General features: G+C 36.9%; 1 protein-coding gene across 1 annotated transcript in view; it reads left to right on the top strand.

Moving 5' to 3' along the window:
* Positions 1 to 20,145, top strand: part of LOC136877356 (uncharacterized) — a 156,625-nt gene that overhangs the window by 64,485 nt on the left and 71,995 nt on the right. The window contains exons 12-13 of the mRNA XM_067151329.2: positions 7,593 to 7,708; positions 14,003 to 14,107. Of these exons, the coding sequence (XP_067007430.2) occupies positions 7,593 to 7,708; positions 14,003 to 14,107 (221 nt within the window). The remainder of the gene's footprint in view (positions 1 to 7,592; positions 7,709 to 14,002; positions 14,108 to 20,145) is intronic.

Genomic DNA, 20,145 nt, shown 5'->3' with positions numbered 1-20,145 from the left:
GTCAATGACTGGAAAACAGGTTGTAGGTAGGTAGGTTGTAGAGCTTAAACCCCAGTATTTCATGGTAGTAATCCTCTATAGGAAAGGGGTTGATATTTTTAGTTTGTCTGGGTTGCATGAAACAAATTTTTAAGGGGCTGGTGGACCACTCTGTATAAAAGCCAAAGGTGGACATTTATAGCAAGTGGAGCTACGTATCTCCCCTAGTACACTGTCACTACATGTGCTTCAAAAGAGGGTTGTAGTTGAACACTATCTTTACATATGTCTCTTGGCACATGCCAGAGTAAAATGTAACTTCCACCAAAGTCTCAGTCTCATTTATGGCTGTGACAGTATGGAAGGTGCTGAGATATGGATGGCGCTGAGTAAAGACATTCAAAGCACTACTAGTGCATCTGGATGTTATGAAAGGTACTGCTCATCATGTCAGCTGTGCTGCAATAGTACTTTCTGGCCCAGTTAAGAAAACAATGGCAAATTATCTCACTCCTCACCATGTTTTGTAAGCCTCATTATAGTGCCACTTTCAGTTTTCCAGTTTCCCTATAAACTTTGGTGGTGCTATTTGAGAATCCAATCAGCCTCTGGGCTGAAGACTTAACAGCACTCATTACAAGCAGTTCCAACTTTTCTTGCTTAAGGAGACTTTTGTCATATGTTGAATTTCTCTTTTGCTGAAATCACAACTGATGGATAATTTTTAGTCGTGAACTAGTTCTTGCTAAATGAAAGAATAAAATAAAATATCCAGCATATTCTCAAAGATTCACTTTCAGATAGTCATTAAGGTAAATTTGGAAATGGTAATTATATAGAGAAAAGAACTGAAATTCAATAAATTCATAAAAATATTATGTAGCATACATTCAGAAGCAATATGGGCTCCATCAGTCACCATGAATTTCTCAAGCCTGGACTTGAACCGACTTGGCAGGCATACTTTATACCATCTTTATGTTCATCATCAGCTCTACAAAGGCAGTGTTTAGAGCATCCTTGCTATTTACTTTGAAAGACAGTGGTTTTTAACCTTTTTGAGCCTATGGGCTCCCCGACCAACAATATTCTTTCCGCAGCTCCCCTTTGGGATACCTAGTAAAAACTGTTGATATTTTGACATTTTACTCTAAAAATTTGTGAAAAACTTACTAGACAATGTACAAGAATAAGACCTTTACTATATTATAGAAAAACAGAACAGATAATATTCATCTAAGATTTTTGAAAATTAAAAACTAAAACAAAAATGAAAGGAAAAATTAAATATGAACTAGCAAATGTACCCGTGCTTCGCTACGATATTCTACATTGTATACGGATTTCTCCGTAAATAACTGTAAGATTATATTAAACTGCATGTCTCTTAGCGCTATCCAAGAAAAAACAGGGAGGATGCCATATGTTGTTTCCGATGACGGTAGGATTTGGGAAAGTTTTGTTGATAATGGCAGGCCACATTTCCTACCATCAATCACAATCAAGTTCGGGAGTTTCTACCAAAACGCCAGGCTCACTTGGCAACTGCCATTCACAGTAGAGATGGGGAGTTTTCATTATAAATACAGGCCCCTTTTCCTAATGCCAGTCACAATCAAGTTGGAGAGATTTGATTATAATCAAGAAATGTAGCGCTATCTAACGCATCAACAATCGATGCACGACATTAAGTCACAGGATCAAAGTTGTAGATCTCTCCAAATTGAACTGCTATTGCACTATCTGTTTTGTAATATGACCTACCATTTGCCTTTAAAGTTAAAAATTTCATTGTTCTATATTGAAGAATATTACAGTTAAAATTGAAATAATTGATAAAGAGATTCAACCTATTCAATACAAAAGAATAAGAAATGTAGTGAATTACATTCTTATTTAATAATAAGTAGAAGTGGTACCGGTTTCGACCCTAGTCCAGGTCATCATCAGCCGATTAAAACATGAAAAACAATGCATAGGAAAAGGAAATAAAAGATCAAGTACACTCCGGATCAGTAGAAGAGGCGATATAAAAATGAATGGGGTAGACACTGTAAAATTCAGAAGAAGTAAAATGTAAGTCACTTAAAAGAAAACAGTGCGTAATTTTCTGAGCGGCAATATGGCACACGCAGTGTTAGGCAAAGTCTTATAATGATTATGAATAGCGGAGAACGGTTAAATGAGCTAATTTTTAAACACTGTCAGGCACAAAGTCATATCATAATCGAACACATACGAAGATCCATAATCGTGCAGGAGTTGAAGATGAGTAGATCTATTGAAGTAACTTGCCAGCTCCCGGTGATCAGCACGATATATTTAACATCAGGCACTGTGGTTTCAAACACCAAAGTAAAATGGAGAATAGCTTGATGATCCAGTAATTTTCTTCGGTTGCGGGAAAGTAAGTATATAGATAAATATAATATAATTCAATATAATTGAATAAGTAATTGTGCTCCTATAGAATTCTTAGAACAGTTGACGTGAAAAAAAAACAATTTTTATTTTCATGTCTGTAACAACTTTAGCTTTTATTAGATGTATGTATTCTCATACAATTCAGTCAATTAATTTTTCAATTCTTCCACCCCCCTCCTCCCCTTCATTGGATTTCCCGAGAATACATGTTTCTTTACTTTTAAAGCAGATTCAACATATCAAATTTCACATCTGTAACATCTACATTTTTGAGATATCAGTAGCCTAATTAAAAGAATTCAACACCATTTTCAGTCACTTTTAGCCCGCCTCCACCTAAGTGGTATTTCCGAAAACTAAAAATACACATTTCTTTATTTTTAATAGCGATAAAAATACAATTTTTCACTTCTGTAACATGTTCAGTTTTTTTAGATATACTGTAGAAATTCTCATTTTAAAATTTCACCCCTTTTTAGTTCCCCTTAAGTACCGAGCTCAATAGCTGCAGTCGCTTAAGTGCGGCCAGTATCCAGTAATCGGGAGATAGTGGGTTCGAGCCCCACGGTCAGCAGCCTTGAAGATGGTTTTCCGTGGTTTCCCATTTTCACACCAGGCAAATGCCGGGGCTGTACCTTAATTACGGCCATGGCCGCTTCCTTCCAATTCCTAGGCCTTCCCTACCCCATCGTCCCCATAAGACATATCTGTGTCGGTGCGACGTAAAGCAAATAGCAAAAAAAAAAGTTCCCCTTAAGTGGAGTTTCCAAAAACAAATCACCTATGTTTCTTTACATTTACAGGAGATTCCAAATACCCACTTTTTACGTCCATAACATTTTACTTTCTCAGATATTTTGTAGATATAGTCTTTCAAAAAATTTACCCCAATTTGTCACTCCTGTTTAACCGCCATTAATTGGATTTTCCAAAAACAAAAAATACGTGTTTCTTTATTTTTAAAAGAGATCCCATATACAAATTTTCAGTTCTGTAATATCTGCAGTTTCTGAGATATATGTATCCTCATTAAAGGCATTCAACCCATTATTCACCCTTTTACACCCCTCCTATTGGGATTTACAGAAAACAAAAAAATACGTGTTCCTTTATTTTTAAAGGAGATTTAAATATCAATTTTTACATCTATAAACCTTAAAATTTTTGAGATATAGATACACTCATTTTAAAAATACACCCCCTTTTCACTCCCCATTAATTGGATTTTCCAAAAACAAAAAAAAATACATGTTTCTTTATTTTTAAAGGGGATCCCAAACACCAATTTTCAGGTCTGTAATATCTTCATTTTCTGAGATATAAGTATTCCCATTAAAGGCATTCAACTACTTTTTCACCCCTTTTCACCCCTCCTATTGGGATTTTCCAAAAACAAAAAAATACGTGTTTATTTTTAAAAGAGATCAAAAGTACCAATTTTCAGGTCTGTAATATCTTCAGTTTCTGAGATATAATTACCGGTATCCTGATTAGAGGTATTCAACCCCTTTTTCACCATTTTTTCACCCCTCCTATTGGGATTTTCTGAAAACAAAAAAATACGTGTTTCCTTATTTTTAAAGAAGATTCTAAATACCAATTTTTACATCTGTAAACTTTTAAAGTTTTGAGATATAGATACACTCATTTTAAAATTTCACCCCCCTTTTCACCCCCTTAGTGACGGAATATCCAAGAATCCTCTCTTAACGAGCACCTACATCTTAATATGAATATATCCCCAAAATTTCATTTCTTTATGTCCAGTAGTTTTGGCTCGGCGATGATGAATCAGTCAGTCAGTCAGTCAGTCAGTCAGTCAGTCAGTCAGTCAGTCAGTCAGTCAGTCAGTCAGTCAGTTAGTCAGTCAGGACAAGTTATTTTATATATATAGACTAGCAAGATACCTGTGCTTCGCTATGGTATTATAATGAAGTTTATAATTGAATGCTTAATGTTTTATATGTATTCCGCCAAAATTCACGATCTAACATGTTTTCTGAGAAATTAAGGCAAAGTTCTTGGCCAGTTGGGTCTCTTAGTCTTTACCATCATTTCCTATAAGCATTTTAATATGGATCAAATCCTTGAGGAGATATGGCGTGGTGTCATCTTGGGTACCAGGCGGTACTGAACCCGTGGCTGGACTGCAATCGTAGTCATTACCCGGCCAGGACCCGCTTCCAGTGCAGTCTGCACATTTTGATGACGGTCCAGAATGTTGTTATTATTATTATTATTATTATTATTATTATTATTATTATTATTATTATTATTATTATTATTATTATTATTATTACTGATGATCTGGAACCCACAGCAAGATGCAAGACCGCTACTTGGTGGTAAATTACATCCTCTGCCATTGTCATTGCTGACAATGTGACCAGCACCATCGTCGCACGTAGGAAAGTGCGCGAGATTTCTGGCGACATGAATTATATACTTCCGTGAATTATTGACCTTATTATAGAGGTGAACCATTGCACGGTCAATATTATTCATATAGTTTATTTCAAATGTGTTTACATTTTTACATTTTTATTTATATGCCAGGAGAATCTACTGTAATCTAACTTTATGTACTCCAAAGGAAAAGATGGTTCCTTAAAACGAACCCAGGAAAGATTAAAAATGATCAGTTTGATCATAATAAGTACATTATGAACAGTAAAATCAATTGGTCTCAACTCCTTTCTCACCCCACTACCGTTAAGTTGATTTACCCCCTCGCCCCCCAAAAAAGAAGGCGTGTTTCCTTATGTTTAAAGGAGATTACAAATACAAATGTTCACGTCTGTTACCTTCAGTTCTGAGATATAAGTATCCCCATAAAGAGAATTCACTTTTTTTCACTTCCTTTCACACTCCCCCCTCCCCCCTTAAGTGAATTTCCCGTTAAAAATACTTGTCTCTTTAATAGTAAAGGACCTTCTAAATACCAATTATCATGACTCTAACATCTTCAGTTTTTGAGATATGTGCCCACATAAAAGGAATTCAACTCTCTTTCACCCCTGCCCTCCAAAATGATTTCGCCCAAAAACGCTTTTTTCTTTGTTTTTAAAGGAGATCCAAATATCAATTTTTACGTCTGTAACAACTTTAGTTTTTATTAGATGTACGTATCCTCATACAATTAATTTTTCAATTTTTCACCTCACCCCCTTCATTGGATTTTCCGAGAATACGCGTTTGTTTAATTTTAAAGCATATTCCAAATACCAATTTTCATGTCTGCAAAATCTTTCATTTTTGAGATAATAGTATCCTCATACAAATAATTCAACTAATTTTTCAATTTCCCTCCTCCCTTTAGGTGGATTTCTGAAAAAAAAACGTACGTATCCCTTTATTTTGAAAGGAAATTCCAAATACCAAATTTCACGTCTGTAACATCTTCAGCTTTTGAGATATCAGTACCCTAATGAAAAGAACTCAACCCCATTTTCAGTCACTTTCACCCCTCCACCCAAGTGGTTTTTCAGAAAACAAAAAATACATGTTTCTTTATTTTCAACAGAGATAAAAGAGATAAAAATACTATTTTTCACTTTGGTAACATGTTAAGTTTTTGAGATATACTGTAGAAACTACTCACTTGAAAATTTTACCCCCTTTTTAGTTCCCCTTAAGTGGAGTTTCAAAAAACAAATCACCTATGTTTCTTTACTTTTACAGGAGATTCCAAATACCAATTTTTACATCTGTAACATTTTACGTTTCTGAGATATACTGTAGTATATACTGTAGTCTTTCTAAAAATTCACCCCAAATTGTCACTCCTGTTTAACCCCCATTAATTACATTTTCCAAAAACAAAAAAAATATGTGTTTCTTTATTTTCAAAGAAGATACCAAATACCAATTTTCAGGTCTGTAATATCTTCTGCTTCTGAGATATAAGTATCCTGATTTAAGGCATTCAACCCATTTTTCACCCTTTTTCACCCCTCCTATTAGGATTTTCCAAAAAGAAACAATATGTCTTTCTTTATTTTTAAAAGGGATTCTAAATACCAATTTATACATCTGTACACTTTAAAAGTTTTGATATATATACGCATTTTAAAAATTCAGCCCCCCTTTTCAAAACCCCATTAATTGTATTTTCCCAAAACAAAAAATATGTGTTTCTTTATTTTTAAAGGAGATCCCAAAAACCAATTTTCAGGTCCATAATATCTTCAGTTTCTGAGATATAATTATCCTCATTAAAGGCATTCAGCCCCTTTTTCACCCTTTTCCACCCTTCCTATTGGGATTTTCCAAAAACTAAAAATGCGTGTTTCTTTATTTTTAAAGGAGAATCTAAATACCAATTTTTACATCTATAAACTTTTAAAGTTTTGAGATATAGATACCCACATTTTAAAAATTCACCCCCTCTTCACCCCCCCCCCCATTAATTGGATTTTCCAAAAGCAATAAAATACATGTTTCTTTATTTTTAAAAGAGATCCCAAACACCAATTTTCAGGTCTGTAATATCTTCAGTTTCTGAGATATAAGTATCCTCGTTAAAGGCATTCAACCCATTTTTCACCCCTTTCCTCCCCTCCTATTGGGATTTTCTGAACACCAAAAAAATATGTGTTCCTTTATTTTTAATGAAGATTCTAAATACCATTTTTTACATCTGTAAACTTTCAAAGTTTTGAGATATACATACACTCATTTTAAAATTTCACTCCGGTATATTTCTTTATTTTTGAAAGAGATAAAAAGTACCAATTTTCAGGTCTGTAATGTCTTCAGTTTCTGAGATATAAGTACCGGTATTCTGATTAAAGGCATTCAGTCACTTTTTCACCCTCTTCACCCCTCCTACCGGGATTTTCTGAAAACAAAAAAATACGTGTTTCCTTATTTTTCAAGAAGATTCTAAATACCAATTTTTACATGTGTAAAATTTTAAAGTTTTGAGATATAAATACACTCATTTTAAAATTTCATCCCCGTTTTCACCCCCTTAGCAAAGGAATATCAAAAAATCCTCTCTTAGCGAGCACCTACATCTTGATATGAATGTATCCCCAAAATGTCATTTCTTTATGTCTAGTAATTTTGGATCAGTGATGATGAATCAATCAGTCAGGACAAGTTATTTTATATATATAGATTTCTGTAAGTCCATTTAGTTGTTTCATTACATATACTTTTTATTTATCTGATCTCTCTCAATTCAGGTGAGGCAGAGTATCTGGATGATATGCCTACTCTACCAGGAGAACTACATGCCAGTTTTGTTTTGGCCACAGAAGGACCTGGAACTCTGAAGAGTATAGATCCAGCTGCAGCTCTGGTGAGGAACATGATCCAAGTTCTGTAGATTAAAATAATGTTTACTCTCATCGGCTTCGTCCGTGTGGATATCTTTCCAGTTTAATATACATTTCAGCCATTGGGAAGTCCCATGAGATGACAGTGTTTCAGAGCTCCACATGAACAGCATGTGAAGCTTGTCAGTATGAACTTCGATAGATAAATAAGTGTCTTTATTGGTGTGGTTAGGTCATTAGGTCTTTGGAAGCAACATGTATGACAATCCCTTGACTAAACTCAAATAAATGTAAGGAAATCTGAACCTTGTGGTAGTGGGTTACCTTTCCTAACTCCTTGTCTTTGTCATCCTGCAACTAGGAGAGGTGATCTTGCCGTCTCACCTTCCTTCCTTCTTTACCTGTATGAAAGCAAGCTACAGTAAATCTGCTGTGAAAGATGCATGTGTGATTTCTTAAATAATTCCTACAATACTGGCCTATATATTTTACCCACATCTTTTTTCGACTCTGTGCTGGATGCATGAGCACCAATGCTTAACCCTTTATAGGGCAAAACTCTGGGGAACAAAATATATTACTTATTTGGTTAAATACCCTGTCATTGGGGTCTACTGTTTAGGTTTTGACCAAAATCTGAGTCAATACATTGTTTGGTTATGCGATATGGGGTGGTAAGTATTTTTACCAGAGAGCATTTAAGATTTCATTCTCACTGTGTGTGCACTGGTAAATATATTTACCACTTTGATTACATGACAACTTTCCACAGTGTTTTGCAAGTAATAGGTGCAAAATGCAGATGGAAAGCATGGAACAAAAAGTATATATAATTATAAGTGTCACACTGGCTCTGAAAATTGCACTAGAATCATGGGGTCATGGGCAGAAAAGACTGACCTAGGAACACAGGCTACATCTATGTTTTACATCTTCTGGCACATAGTTCTCCTTACAAACAATACGATTCAAAACAAGCCATCGTCTAAAATTAATTTCTAAGATCGTATAAGAATATCTTACAAAATAGCACAAATATGCATTCAGGCAGGCAAGTGCCTAGGGGAGTGAAGGGAATTTTGAGATATATCCACCCAATAAATGTCTGATTTGTCACCCCCTCCTCTATGGGTAGCCCTGGTGTTGGCCATTACATGTGGCAGTCTATTCTTACATCCACAATTATCCTGAAAATTTATTCTTTATTATTATTATTATTATTATTATTATTATTATTATTATTATTATTATTATTTTCTGTATATGCCCCTGAACTCAGAGGAACTGAGTACCGGTACCATACAGATTGACCCCAATTTTGTGCCTCAATTTTTTTTTTTAAATATGCAGGTATTATTCGCATAAATACGGTACATTTATATTGAACTACCTTATAAATCATTTCTCAAAAGCAAAATTGTGTTAGAAATGTACGGGGATAAGAATGCATTTATATTGTTGCTTGCATGTGCTTCAATAGTTGCTCATCCATGTGGATAGAGATGTAAAAATAAGTTCTACATATTAAGCCAGGCAGATGTGGAATCAAGTTTGTAGATAACACAATGACTGATGTAAAAAGATAGTTGACATTTTATAAATGTTCGTAAGTATTGATGGATGTAGAGTCCAACACTGAAAATTAGTTATTTTTTATATTCAGTTTTACTTTATCACAACAAATGAAAACAAATATTGTTCCTGTACACTTGGGGCAACAGGATGAAAATCTAGCAGTACACCTGTAAATAAATTTCTCTCTCTTGACAATATTTTTGAGAAAATAATAAAATATAATTAAGTGTTCACAGAAATTATCTCCTTTAAATTTTAATATTTATAAAAATCTCCATGATCTTATACAGAAAAGCAGCTGGAATTGATAAGATTTCTGAGGATATACTAAAGACAATGGGTTGGGATATAATACCATATCTGAAGAACTTATTTGATTATTGTTTGCATGAAGGAGCTATACCAAATGAATGGAGAGTTGCTGTAGTAGCCCCTGTGTATAAAGGAAAGGGTGATAGACATAAAGCTGAAAATTACAGGACAGTAAGTTTGACATGCATTGCATGTAAGCATTGGGAAGGCATTCTTTCTGATTATATTAGGCATGTTTGCAAAATTAATAACTGGTTCAATAGAAGGCAGTTCGGGTTTAGGAAAGGTATTCCACTGAAGCTCAACTTGTAGGATTCCAGCAAGATATAGCAGATATCTTGGATTCAGGAGGTCAAATGGACTGTATTGCAATTGACCTGTCTAAAGCATTTGATTGGGTAGATCATGGGAGATTACTGGCACAAAGGTGTGCAATTGGACTAGACAAAAGAGTGACTGAATGGATTGCTATATTTCTAGCAAATAGAACTCAGAGAATTAGAGTAGGCAAAGCTTTATCTGACTCTAATAATTAAGAGGGGAATTCCTCGAGGCAGTATTATTGGACCAATATGTGTTCTTAAATATATATATAATATGAGTAAAGAAGTGGAATCAGAGATAAGGCCTTTTGCAGATGATGTTATTCTGTATAGAGTAATAAATGAGTTACAAGATTGTGAGCAACTGCAAAATGACATCGATAATGTGGTGAGATGGACAGTAGGCAATGGTATGATGATAAACGGGGTTAAAAGTCAGGTTGTGAGTTTCACAAATAGGAAAAGTCCTCTCAGTTTTAATTACTGCATTGATGGGGTGAAAGTTCCTTTTGGGGATCATTGTAAGTATCTGGGAGTTAATATAAGGAAAGATCTTCACTGGGGTAATCACATAAGTGGGATTGTAAATAAAGGGTACAGATCTCTGCACATAGTTATGGCGGTGTTTAGGGGTTGTAGTAAGGATGTAAAGGAGAGGGCATATTAGTCTCTGGTAAGACCCCAACTAGATTATGGCTTCAGGGTATGGGACCCTCACCAGGATTAGTTGATTCAAGAACTGGAAAAAATCCAAAGAAAAGCAGCTCAATTTGTTCTGGGTGATTTCCCACAAAAGAGTAGCTTTACAAAAATGTTGCAAAGTTTGGGTTGGGAAGACTTGGAAGAAAGAAGACAAGCTGCTTGACTAAGTGGTACCGGTATGTGACTTTATATAATGACAATAAGTTATTTTATTATTTTATCCACCTAATCAATACATTAAACACAAACAATTACACAGTGAGTCCTTTATCCAATGTTAAAACCATGCTTCTGCTTTTCAATTACAGACTTCACCTTAGAATTTATGATCAATATGCTAATCTACACACAACTTTAGCTTCACCCCTTTCGACCAGCATGTCAGCAAAACTTGCAATTCATAGAAACATCAAAACATCACATCAAGTGAGATGGTTCAAAGGAGTCCAAATCAAATTTATGTATCAACTAAGAGCTACCAGCTTTTACACCATCAATAAAGTGAAAATGTCATACCATATGCTAATGACATTTAGCTTACACACATAACTGAATATTCATCAGTCTTAAGACAACCATTTAATGACATTTTAAATGCCAATGTTTATTATCACATTTCAACTAGACAGCATTTAATCTGACAATTCAGAATGTTTTTTTCCATTTTTAACCACTTGCTAGTTAAATTTTATTATGTATCAACTTCCTTAAAACACAACTTCACAATCAACTGTTGTATTATTCACCTCATTCATAATTATAAGCCTTGTAAAGCTATCAATTTCATAATTTTTTTGCCACATGTTAACTTTTATACATGACCTTTCAAGATATGATTATTGACGTGTCCCATATCACTGTATGATCAGTTGGACGAAATAAAATACAATACAATACAATACAATACAATTCTTTTTAATACAGTCCTATTTTAACATTAGTACATAATTCAATCAGGTGCCTGATTTTATTTTAAGGTCAAATCATGGCTGATGATGCCTGCATAATTAAGGCAAAACATGTACCATATTTTTAAATAATATGTCAACAAACAATTTAATAAGGACAAGGTCTTAACAGTTTGCATTTAATGTATTGATTTGGTGGATAAAATAATAAAATAACTTATTGTCATTATATAAAGTCAAATATCATCAGTACAGATCCAAAAATGATTTATGTCACATGTAATAAGTGGTATGTTCTGAGCTGTCAGCGGAGAGATGGAGTGGAATGACATCAGTAGACAAATAAGTTTGAGTGGTGTCTTGAAAAGTAGGAAAGATCACAATATGAAGATAAATTTGGAATTCAAGAGGACAAATTGGGGCAAATACTTGATTATAAGAAGGGGAGTTAGGGATTGGAATAACTTACCAAGGGAGATGTTCAATAAATTTCCAATTTGTTTGAAATCATTTAAGAAAAGGCTAGGAAAACAACAGATGGGGAATCTGATACCTGGGCAACTGCCCTAAATGCAGATCAGGATTGATTGATTGATTGATTGATTGATTGATTGATTGATTGATTGATTTGGCGTATGATGAATAATGATAACCTATAAACTATTTACACAACCAGTGAAAGATAAGTACAAAGTAAATACAAATTATCATATCTATACAGTCAAAGAAAGCAATTTACAAAGTTTGAAAGAACAAGAAGAAAATATAATATATTTACATCACTATCCACCTATCAACTCTGACAGTTCGTATATACACATTGAGTGCGAGTGATGCACATCTCACTAAATGTGAATGTCCAAACCCGCCACCCACTTCACTGCTTCGGGTGTTGCTGAGTTGAGGTCTTCCATGGTGCCAGTGAAAGCATGGAGTGGACATTCTTGCACTACATGTTTCATTGTTTGTCGAACCTCCCCACAATCACAGTATGGAGAAACTGACCAGCCCGAGGTGTGTAAAGTAGATGCTGTTCTACCTACTCCACATCTCATGCGATTTAGTCTACTCCAGGTGCAGCATGGCAGATCGAAGCCTGCCAGTTTTTGTGGATGGGTTATTAATATTCACTATTGCCCGAGGTGGGGATAAAGACCACTCTGTTAACCATTTAGACGTGGGGTTGAAGTCGCTGGATGTTATCTTCACGGCAGTCTTCCAAGCAAGCTGGCGAGACTTAAGGTGTGTGCATTTCTGTCTGGTATCCTCATGAACAGGTAGATGTTCATTCTTCAGCATTCTGGTCCATAGCTGAAAAAGGGCCTTCTCGCTCCTGATATGTGGAGGAAGTATTTTGCTGAGAACCGGTAACGATTGGGTCGGTGTAGCACGAAGTGTACCAGTAATGATCCGCATGGTTTGACGAAGTTGTGAATCTACTAGCTGTGTGTAAGCACTGTTCAGCCAGACACCAGAGCAGTATTCTGCTGCAGAATAGACCAAGGCCAGAGATGTTTTCCTTAATGTGTTTCCATCTGCTCCCCAAGAAGTTCCAGCCAGTCGTTGGAGAATGTTATTACGACTTTTTAGTTTGTTGGCGGTTTTTTGCAGGTGATTTTTGTACATAAGAGACCTGTCCAATGTTACTCCTAAGTAACTGGGATTGGCACAATATTGTAGTTCATGACCCTTGAAGAATACCCTTGGATGGTAGTTTGCTCCTGCGTTGTTCAGATGGAATGTAGATGTCACTGTTTTCTGTGGGTTGGGATGAAGATACCATCTTTGAAAGTAGTCATCCAACAGTTCAGGGTCTCGGTTAAGAACTATTTCAGCTTCTGCGAAGTTGGGTTGTAGAATTGTAAGGCAAATATTGTCCGCATATATGAACTTTGAGGACACTGTTTCAGGCAGGTCGTGGATGTATAAGTTGAAGAGAGTAGGAGATAGAACCGACCCTTGAGGCAGACCATTGTTGACTTTGTGGAATTTGCTTCTGTTGTGTTCTGAGTGAACTTGAAATAGTTGGTTGCTTAACATTCTGTCAATTAGTGTAGTAATTTTTAAACAAGAAACAGCTTTAATCAGTTTAAGCATAAGACCTTCTCTCCAGACTGTGTCATATGCAGCTGTAAGACCTAAGAAGACAGAGATGCTTTTCAATTTCTTCTCAAAACCAACCTCCAGATATGTGGTCAAGGACAGTACTTGGTCACTGCAGTCACAGCCAGGTCAAATTCCTGCTTGCTCAACTGGAAGGAATGCTTCGATGGCTGGTGCTATTTGCTTTAGTTTTGATTGATTGATTGATTGATTGATTGATTGATTGATTGATTGATTGATTGATTGATTGATTGATTGATTGATTGATTGATTGATTGATTGATTGATTTTTGTCTTGGACCAATTATAGAAAAGACATTTTATGCTATTCATATGGTTGGAATCAAAGTGATATTTTTGTTCTCTTATGTTAAATTTATTTTCTTCTGTGCAGGCAATGGAAGGTGTGGTCGCTTTCTATGCTGCTGATGACATCCCAGGAGAAAATAACTTCACCACATTTGATCCTCCACTATATCATCTGAACTCTGTTGAAGAGGTGAGTGTATACCCTCCAGATTACACCTTCTATTTTATAGTTAAATTATATCCAAAATTCCATAAAGAAATTCACTTTCTGACTTTCTTTCCTTCTTTCTTTTATATAATTAGCTTGGAACTACTGAATAGTTTTTCCTATTTTAAATACATGGCATAAGGTATCATTAAATCTCATGTTTGAAGTTGGATCTTCTGAGTTCAGTAAAATAACACTAAGTAAGAAACAAAAGGTGTTCTGGTTTTAGCTATTGCAATGAAATTGATTTGAATAAACCTTGACTATCACAGGCTGATGGAAACTTCTGGAAATTAATACTTCCAGTACTAACCAATGTTAAAAATACACTGCTGTTTTTGTTTGAGTTTGTTCATTTGTCACTCAATGATGAAGAATATCCTACCATCCTCATCATTTCCCATTATCCAGCTGTAGCCGGGTAGGGGCAAATATGGTTCCTCTCCACTTCCTTCTGTCTTTCCACCACTCCTCCTCCAACACTGTGTCCCAGTTCAGATTTCTTTCTCTAATACTGTGTTGGATTGTGTCCTTCCATTTGAATCATGGTTGTCTATGGCCTCTCCTTCCTTGCTTTTTCATTTCCATCACCTTTTTTGGCATTCTTTCATGACTCATTTGCTTTATGTGCCCAAACCATCTTAGTCAGCTTTTCTCTATTTTATCATTCATTTTTTCCATCCAATTTCTTCCCAAATTTTCTCATTCCTTATTTTGTCTCTTCTATTCTTCTGCAAATGAGGTATATTTCCAAAAATATAGAAGTTGGAATGTTATTATTTGTGTTATGGCTATAAAGTGAAGTAAAACTATGTAAAATTACTAGAGCACAAGAACTTAAACCTGATGACCCTGCCTGGGAGTAGATTTTATGAATGAATTTTTAATAGTGTGCCCAATGTTCTTTACAGACGAATCTTGGTTCAAACTAAACAAGTAAATTAATTCACAAAACAACCAATACTGGAGTTCAGAAAAACCTCACCTGCTACACAAGGAACTGTGATCAACAGATAGAAGTGAGGGGTGACATTAGCAGTGTGAGAATAATAGGTCCAATTTTATTTTTGAAGAAGCAATTGATAGTGATGTGCAGAATATTATGCAACACTTTTTTTCCGGGCTATGCAATACAGCCCCACCATTAGCAGTCCAAAAGATGGTATTACATAGTTTTTCATTTTCAAAACATAATATTCCTAGTTAATTAAACATAGAACATACTGTAGATATGTGTGTCCATAAATTTCATCTTGCAGCCAAAACTACCCACCACAAACCGCTAGAGTTTGTGTGTGGTGGTAGCCTCGAGTCTCCCATCATGCACTATGGTGGTTGCGTGTCAGTAGCTATGGTGATGTGGCAGACATGGGGGTTGAAGGTGGCCAATTGTATATATAAATAGACGTGTGTGTTCGTATATTTCATCTTGCAGCCAAAAATACTCATCGCAGACCACTGGTGTTTGTGTGTGGCAGTAGCCTTGAGTCTCCCATCATGCACTATAGTGGTTGTGTGTCGGCAGCCATGGTGGTGTGAGAGATGTGGGGGTTGAAAGTGGCAGACTACATATTTAAAAAAAAAATAGACGAGTGTGTTCATATGTCACCTTGCAGCCACAATTACTCATCGCAGACCACTGGTGTTTGTGTATGGTAGTAGTCTCAAGTCTCCCTTCGTGCATTATAGTTGTTGTGTGTCAGTAGCTGTGAAGGTGTGGGAGATGTGGGGGTTGATATTGGATGACTATATATACAAATAGATATGTGTGTCCATATATTTCACCTTACAGTCACAAATACCCACCGCAGACCACTGGTGTTTGTGTGTGGTAGTAGCCTCAACTCTCCTATCATGCACTATAGTAGTTGCATGTCGGTAACTGTGGTGGTGTGGGAGATATGGGGGTTGAAATTGGCTGACAATATGTAAAAATAGACATTTGTGTTCGTATATTTCACCTTACAGCCATAACTACCTGTCACAGACCACTGGTGTTTGTGTGTTGTAGTAGTTTTGAGTCTCCCATCATGGGCTATAGTGGTCACGTGTTGCTAGCTGTGGCGGTGTGGGAGATGTGGATGCTGAAATTGGCTGACTTCATCATCAAATGTATTAAAATGAGTGAGAATATACTGGAAGGCTTGGAGTGAGAATGTACTGCAGAAGGCTGTGATTTGTACTCCTTGGTACTGGGAGGAGTATAGTGATCTCAGAAGCATAACAGTTCCAGCTTGAGTACATCTGTGCGTATTTTGTGTAGTTCTTGAATATAAAGCAAATGCTTACTGAGAGTAAGGTTCACCAAGGAAAAATGTAATTCAGCTTAATTCTCCCAAACTCACATGCTCTGAAAACACCTCTCCTCCAAGCAACTCTAAACGGTAGATTGGGTAGCATCATCTGAAATTGCGGCCACATTATTGGAAGATGGAAAAGCGGTGCATTCTACTTTAAAATGACTATTGAATGTAGCCGAAGAAGAGTATCCACTCTGTGAAATTACAAGATCTTCGGCACATGATCTGCTTTCAATGCAATGCATAATCATTATATTGGACAAAGGTACAGTACAATGTCACATAGAAAACCATTCAAAGCACTAGATAAAACATTACAGGATCTTTGGGAGAACAGAAGACTAACGGAAGGAATACTACTACTACTATCAGTAGATTTTCTGCAGACATTGCCAGTAATTCCAAAATCAACAACGGTGGATTAAATAAATGTACGTTTAAAGCGATTCATGTTCTGGAATCACACTGAAAAGTTGTCGCTAATGAAAATATGTGTGCAGTAATAACAGGAGATTCAGGAGCACAAGCATTTGCCAAAATTACTGTAGTTTAAAAATTGAAAATAGTACCCATTCCTTGGATCTGCACTCTGGTAAATTTATTTTTAGAAAATATTTATGCAACATGGTAGAAATGGAAGAACAACTTATAAAAAGTGTATCCATTTCTAGAAAGAAACTACCTGAATAAAGAATGGATGTATTAGCGAGCTATTTTAGCTACAAAGCATAATATTGTGCAACAAATAAATGAGAAGCTACAGAATATGATAAATGAAATGGCATATGGCTTTTAGTGCCAGGAGTGTCCAGAGACATGTTCGGCTCACCAGGTGCAGGTCTTTTGATTTGACGCCCATAGGCGACCTGCGTGTCGTGATGAGGATGAAATTATGATGAGGACAACACATACACCCAACCCCAGTGCCAGCGAAATTAACCAATGATGGTTAAAATTCCCGACCCTGCTGGGAATTGAACCCGGCCCCCTGTGACCAAAGACCAGTGTGCTAACCATTTAGCCATGGAGCCAGGCACAGAATATGATTCCGGGGGAAGAAACAATATATATAAAGTGATTGACACAATGATGGATCAAGATGAAAGTGTGAACTTTCCAACTTCATTTTTAAATTCATTAAATCCGCCTGGTATGCCTTCGCATATATTGCAGCTAAATAAATGGATCACAAGTTATGCTATTATGAAATCTTGGACATGCCAAAATTATGTAATGGCACATGATTATGCGTGAAACAGCCAATGAGGCAGTAATCCGGCAAAGATAAGGGAAAACCGGTTTTCATATCAAGAATTCCATTGATCTCAAATGATTTGTCATTTTGTTTCAAAACATTACAATTTCCAGTGAGTTTAGCTTAAAGTATGACCAGTAATAAAGCTCAGAGTCAAACATTTCATTTGAGAGATTCCTGTTTCACACATGGTCAGCTCTACGTTGCTTCCTCATGTGTCAGACAAGCAGAAAATCTGTTTTTGAATGTGCCAGACAAAAAGACATCAAATATAGTATATAGAAATGTAGTTTGATGAAATTACTTAGTATGTAAGTTATTTATGTACCCCAACATCCTCTATATTACAAAGAGAAAATCGCACAGATGTACAAAAAAGACCCAGTGAAGCGGGTTGTCTTCTGCTAGTATTCATAATATAAGGGAGATTAATGTCATATTCAAAATAAGGAATTGGAGGAAACCTCCCTCTCTTAAAAGTAGATTCATAGAAAGGAAACTTTATGAAGAAGAACCCTCACACATCCTTAACCCATTTGGTGGGTGATGCGGTGATATCTGCAGCTACAAGTCGTTTGCACAGCAGGGAACGCCGATATATCTGTAGATTCTAATTATATTTTTCTTCTCAGTTGACTTCCTGCTGAGGTTAATTTCATTTTCAAGAGCATATTCGGGATGGGTCTGCCCTCTGATGTGAATTTTTTTCGACTATGTTCTCGCAATACCAATGTGTCATCCACGAGTTGCATCATAAAGAACGCAACTTACATCTGGGCAAGATCGACCTAAAGCCTAATAGCCTCGTGCTGAAGCTTTAGCTCATCACCTAATCATCCCTTGGATGCAATAATATTGCTGTAGAAGGGATTTCTCAAGATTATGATACTGTACAGACTTCTCTGATGACACATTAAAACTGTGACCTGACTTATTATCCCCAGTCTTGAGTTCTTCCTTCACGACTGGAGTGTGTGTTTAATACCAATATCAATGGTCCATTATTGGACATTATAAATTTTCCAGCTAACTCATTCCTGGTTGCTAGCGTTTCGCCCCCGTGTGCTAGGGTGGGCTCACCAGTTGGTACCTAGCACACCTACCAAGACGCTGGCTAGTGCATACCGTGGAGGCATCATCATCATCATCATCATCACATGCTTGGTTCATTCTCACTCCTCAGGAGAGGAGGGGCGGGCCACCAGCTCAACAAAGGAGCTCTTCGGCCGATTGATTTAGAATGTTATATAAAAACGTATAGTAGGGATAGTATGTGTAGTACATACGTAAAAATAGTGTGTAAGAGGTCTGGCGCAGGGGAACCACGACCCGCAAAGGAACCCCCAGGGCAGAACCGCACCACACCCGCAAGGGCCACCCCCGCTGGGGCCATGTGTATTTATTTAGAAAGGAGACTGGTGTATCTCGGGCGCACAATATCGAAAAAAGTCAAATGATACATGCATAATAAAGAGCTGAAAGTGTTTACAAATATTGAGTAATAACCAAATGAGCGTTTGGAGCATAGAAGGATGACAAGAAAAACAGAGGATATCTAAGAGAGGAAGATAGAACAGGTTACATAGAGTATGCTGGTACGTGGGATGGGTTCGGCATAAAGGTGGTAGGAGGGATCGGATATTGTTGTAAAATAATATAGTAGAGGGTAGTGGTGATATTCGTTATGGATGTAGCAAGTAAGCGAAGAATTTCGAAAGTAGAGAGCGGCGAATGAAAGAAATTCGGTTGTAAGACGGGAAGATTAACAGGTGGCAATGGGTGGGTGGGTGGGTGGCGAGGTGGGTGGTGGAGGAGGAGAGGGGAGAGGACGAGAGAGACGAGCCGACCGCGGTGGGGAGCGAGAGTGCTCCACACGATGGGTGCACCCCCGAAATTGGACGCTGTTGGTGATGAGACGATCTACTTCAGCGAAAGAGAAGAGTCGGAGGCGAACCATGTAGGTCGGACCATCGGTGTTGAAGATCCGGAAGACCCATCGGACGGTGACGCCCACTAGTTGTAGTTCTTGCAGGAGTTCCTGATCGGTGACAGCAGGGTCAATCCCACGGATGACGCAACTTGGTGTTGGAAACTGTTGATGAGCTGGTGTTGAAAAGCCTTCTGTGCCGACAGCAACATCCATGAGAGGGACAGGGGGCAGCTGGGGCCTCGGTAGGGTCATAGAGAGGGGGGTAGTGGTTGTGGACATGATAGGAGAGGGATGACTATATGTAAGAGAGGAGGGAGCAAGTGTCTGTGTAATATGGGTAGAAGTAGTGTCGATGGCAGGAATAGTGGTAGTAAGAGTGGCGATAAGAGTAGTAACGGAGAACAAGGATGGAGAGACAGAGGAGGTAATAGGAGTAGTAGACGAAGCAGCATAAGGGGACGTGACTTTGATAGGGAAATTAGGATCGGAGGCCAGTTGGTGTAAAATATGGTCCGGGGTGGGAGTAACTATATGT

This window comes from Anabrus simplex, chromosome 7, assembly GCF_040414725.1.
Source record: "Anabrus simplex isolate iqAnaSimp1 chromosome 7, ASM4041472v1, whole genome shotgun sequence".
NCBI lineage: Eukaryota > Metazoa > Arthropoda > Insecta > Orthoptera > Tettigoniidae > Anabrus > Anabrus simplex.
Note: the sequence above shows the minus strand (reverse complement) of the source record. Positions and strands in the feature narration are given on the sequence as shown.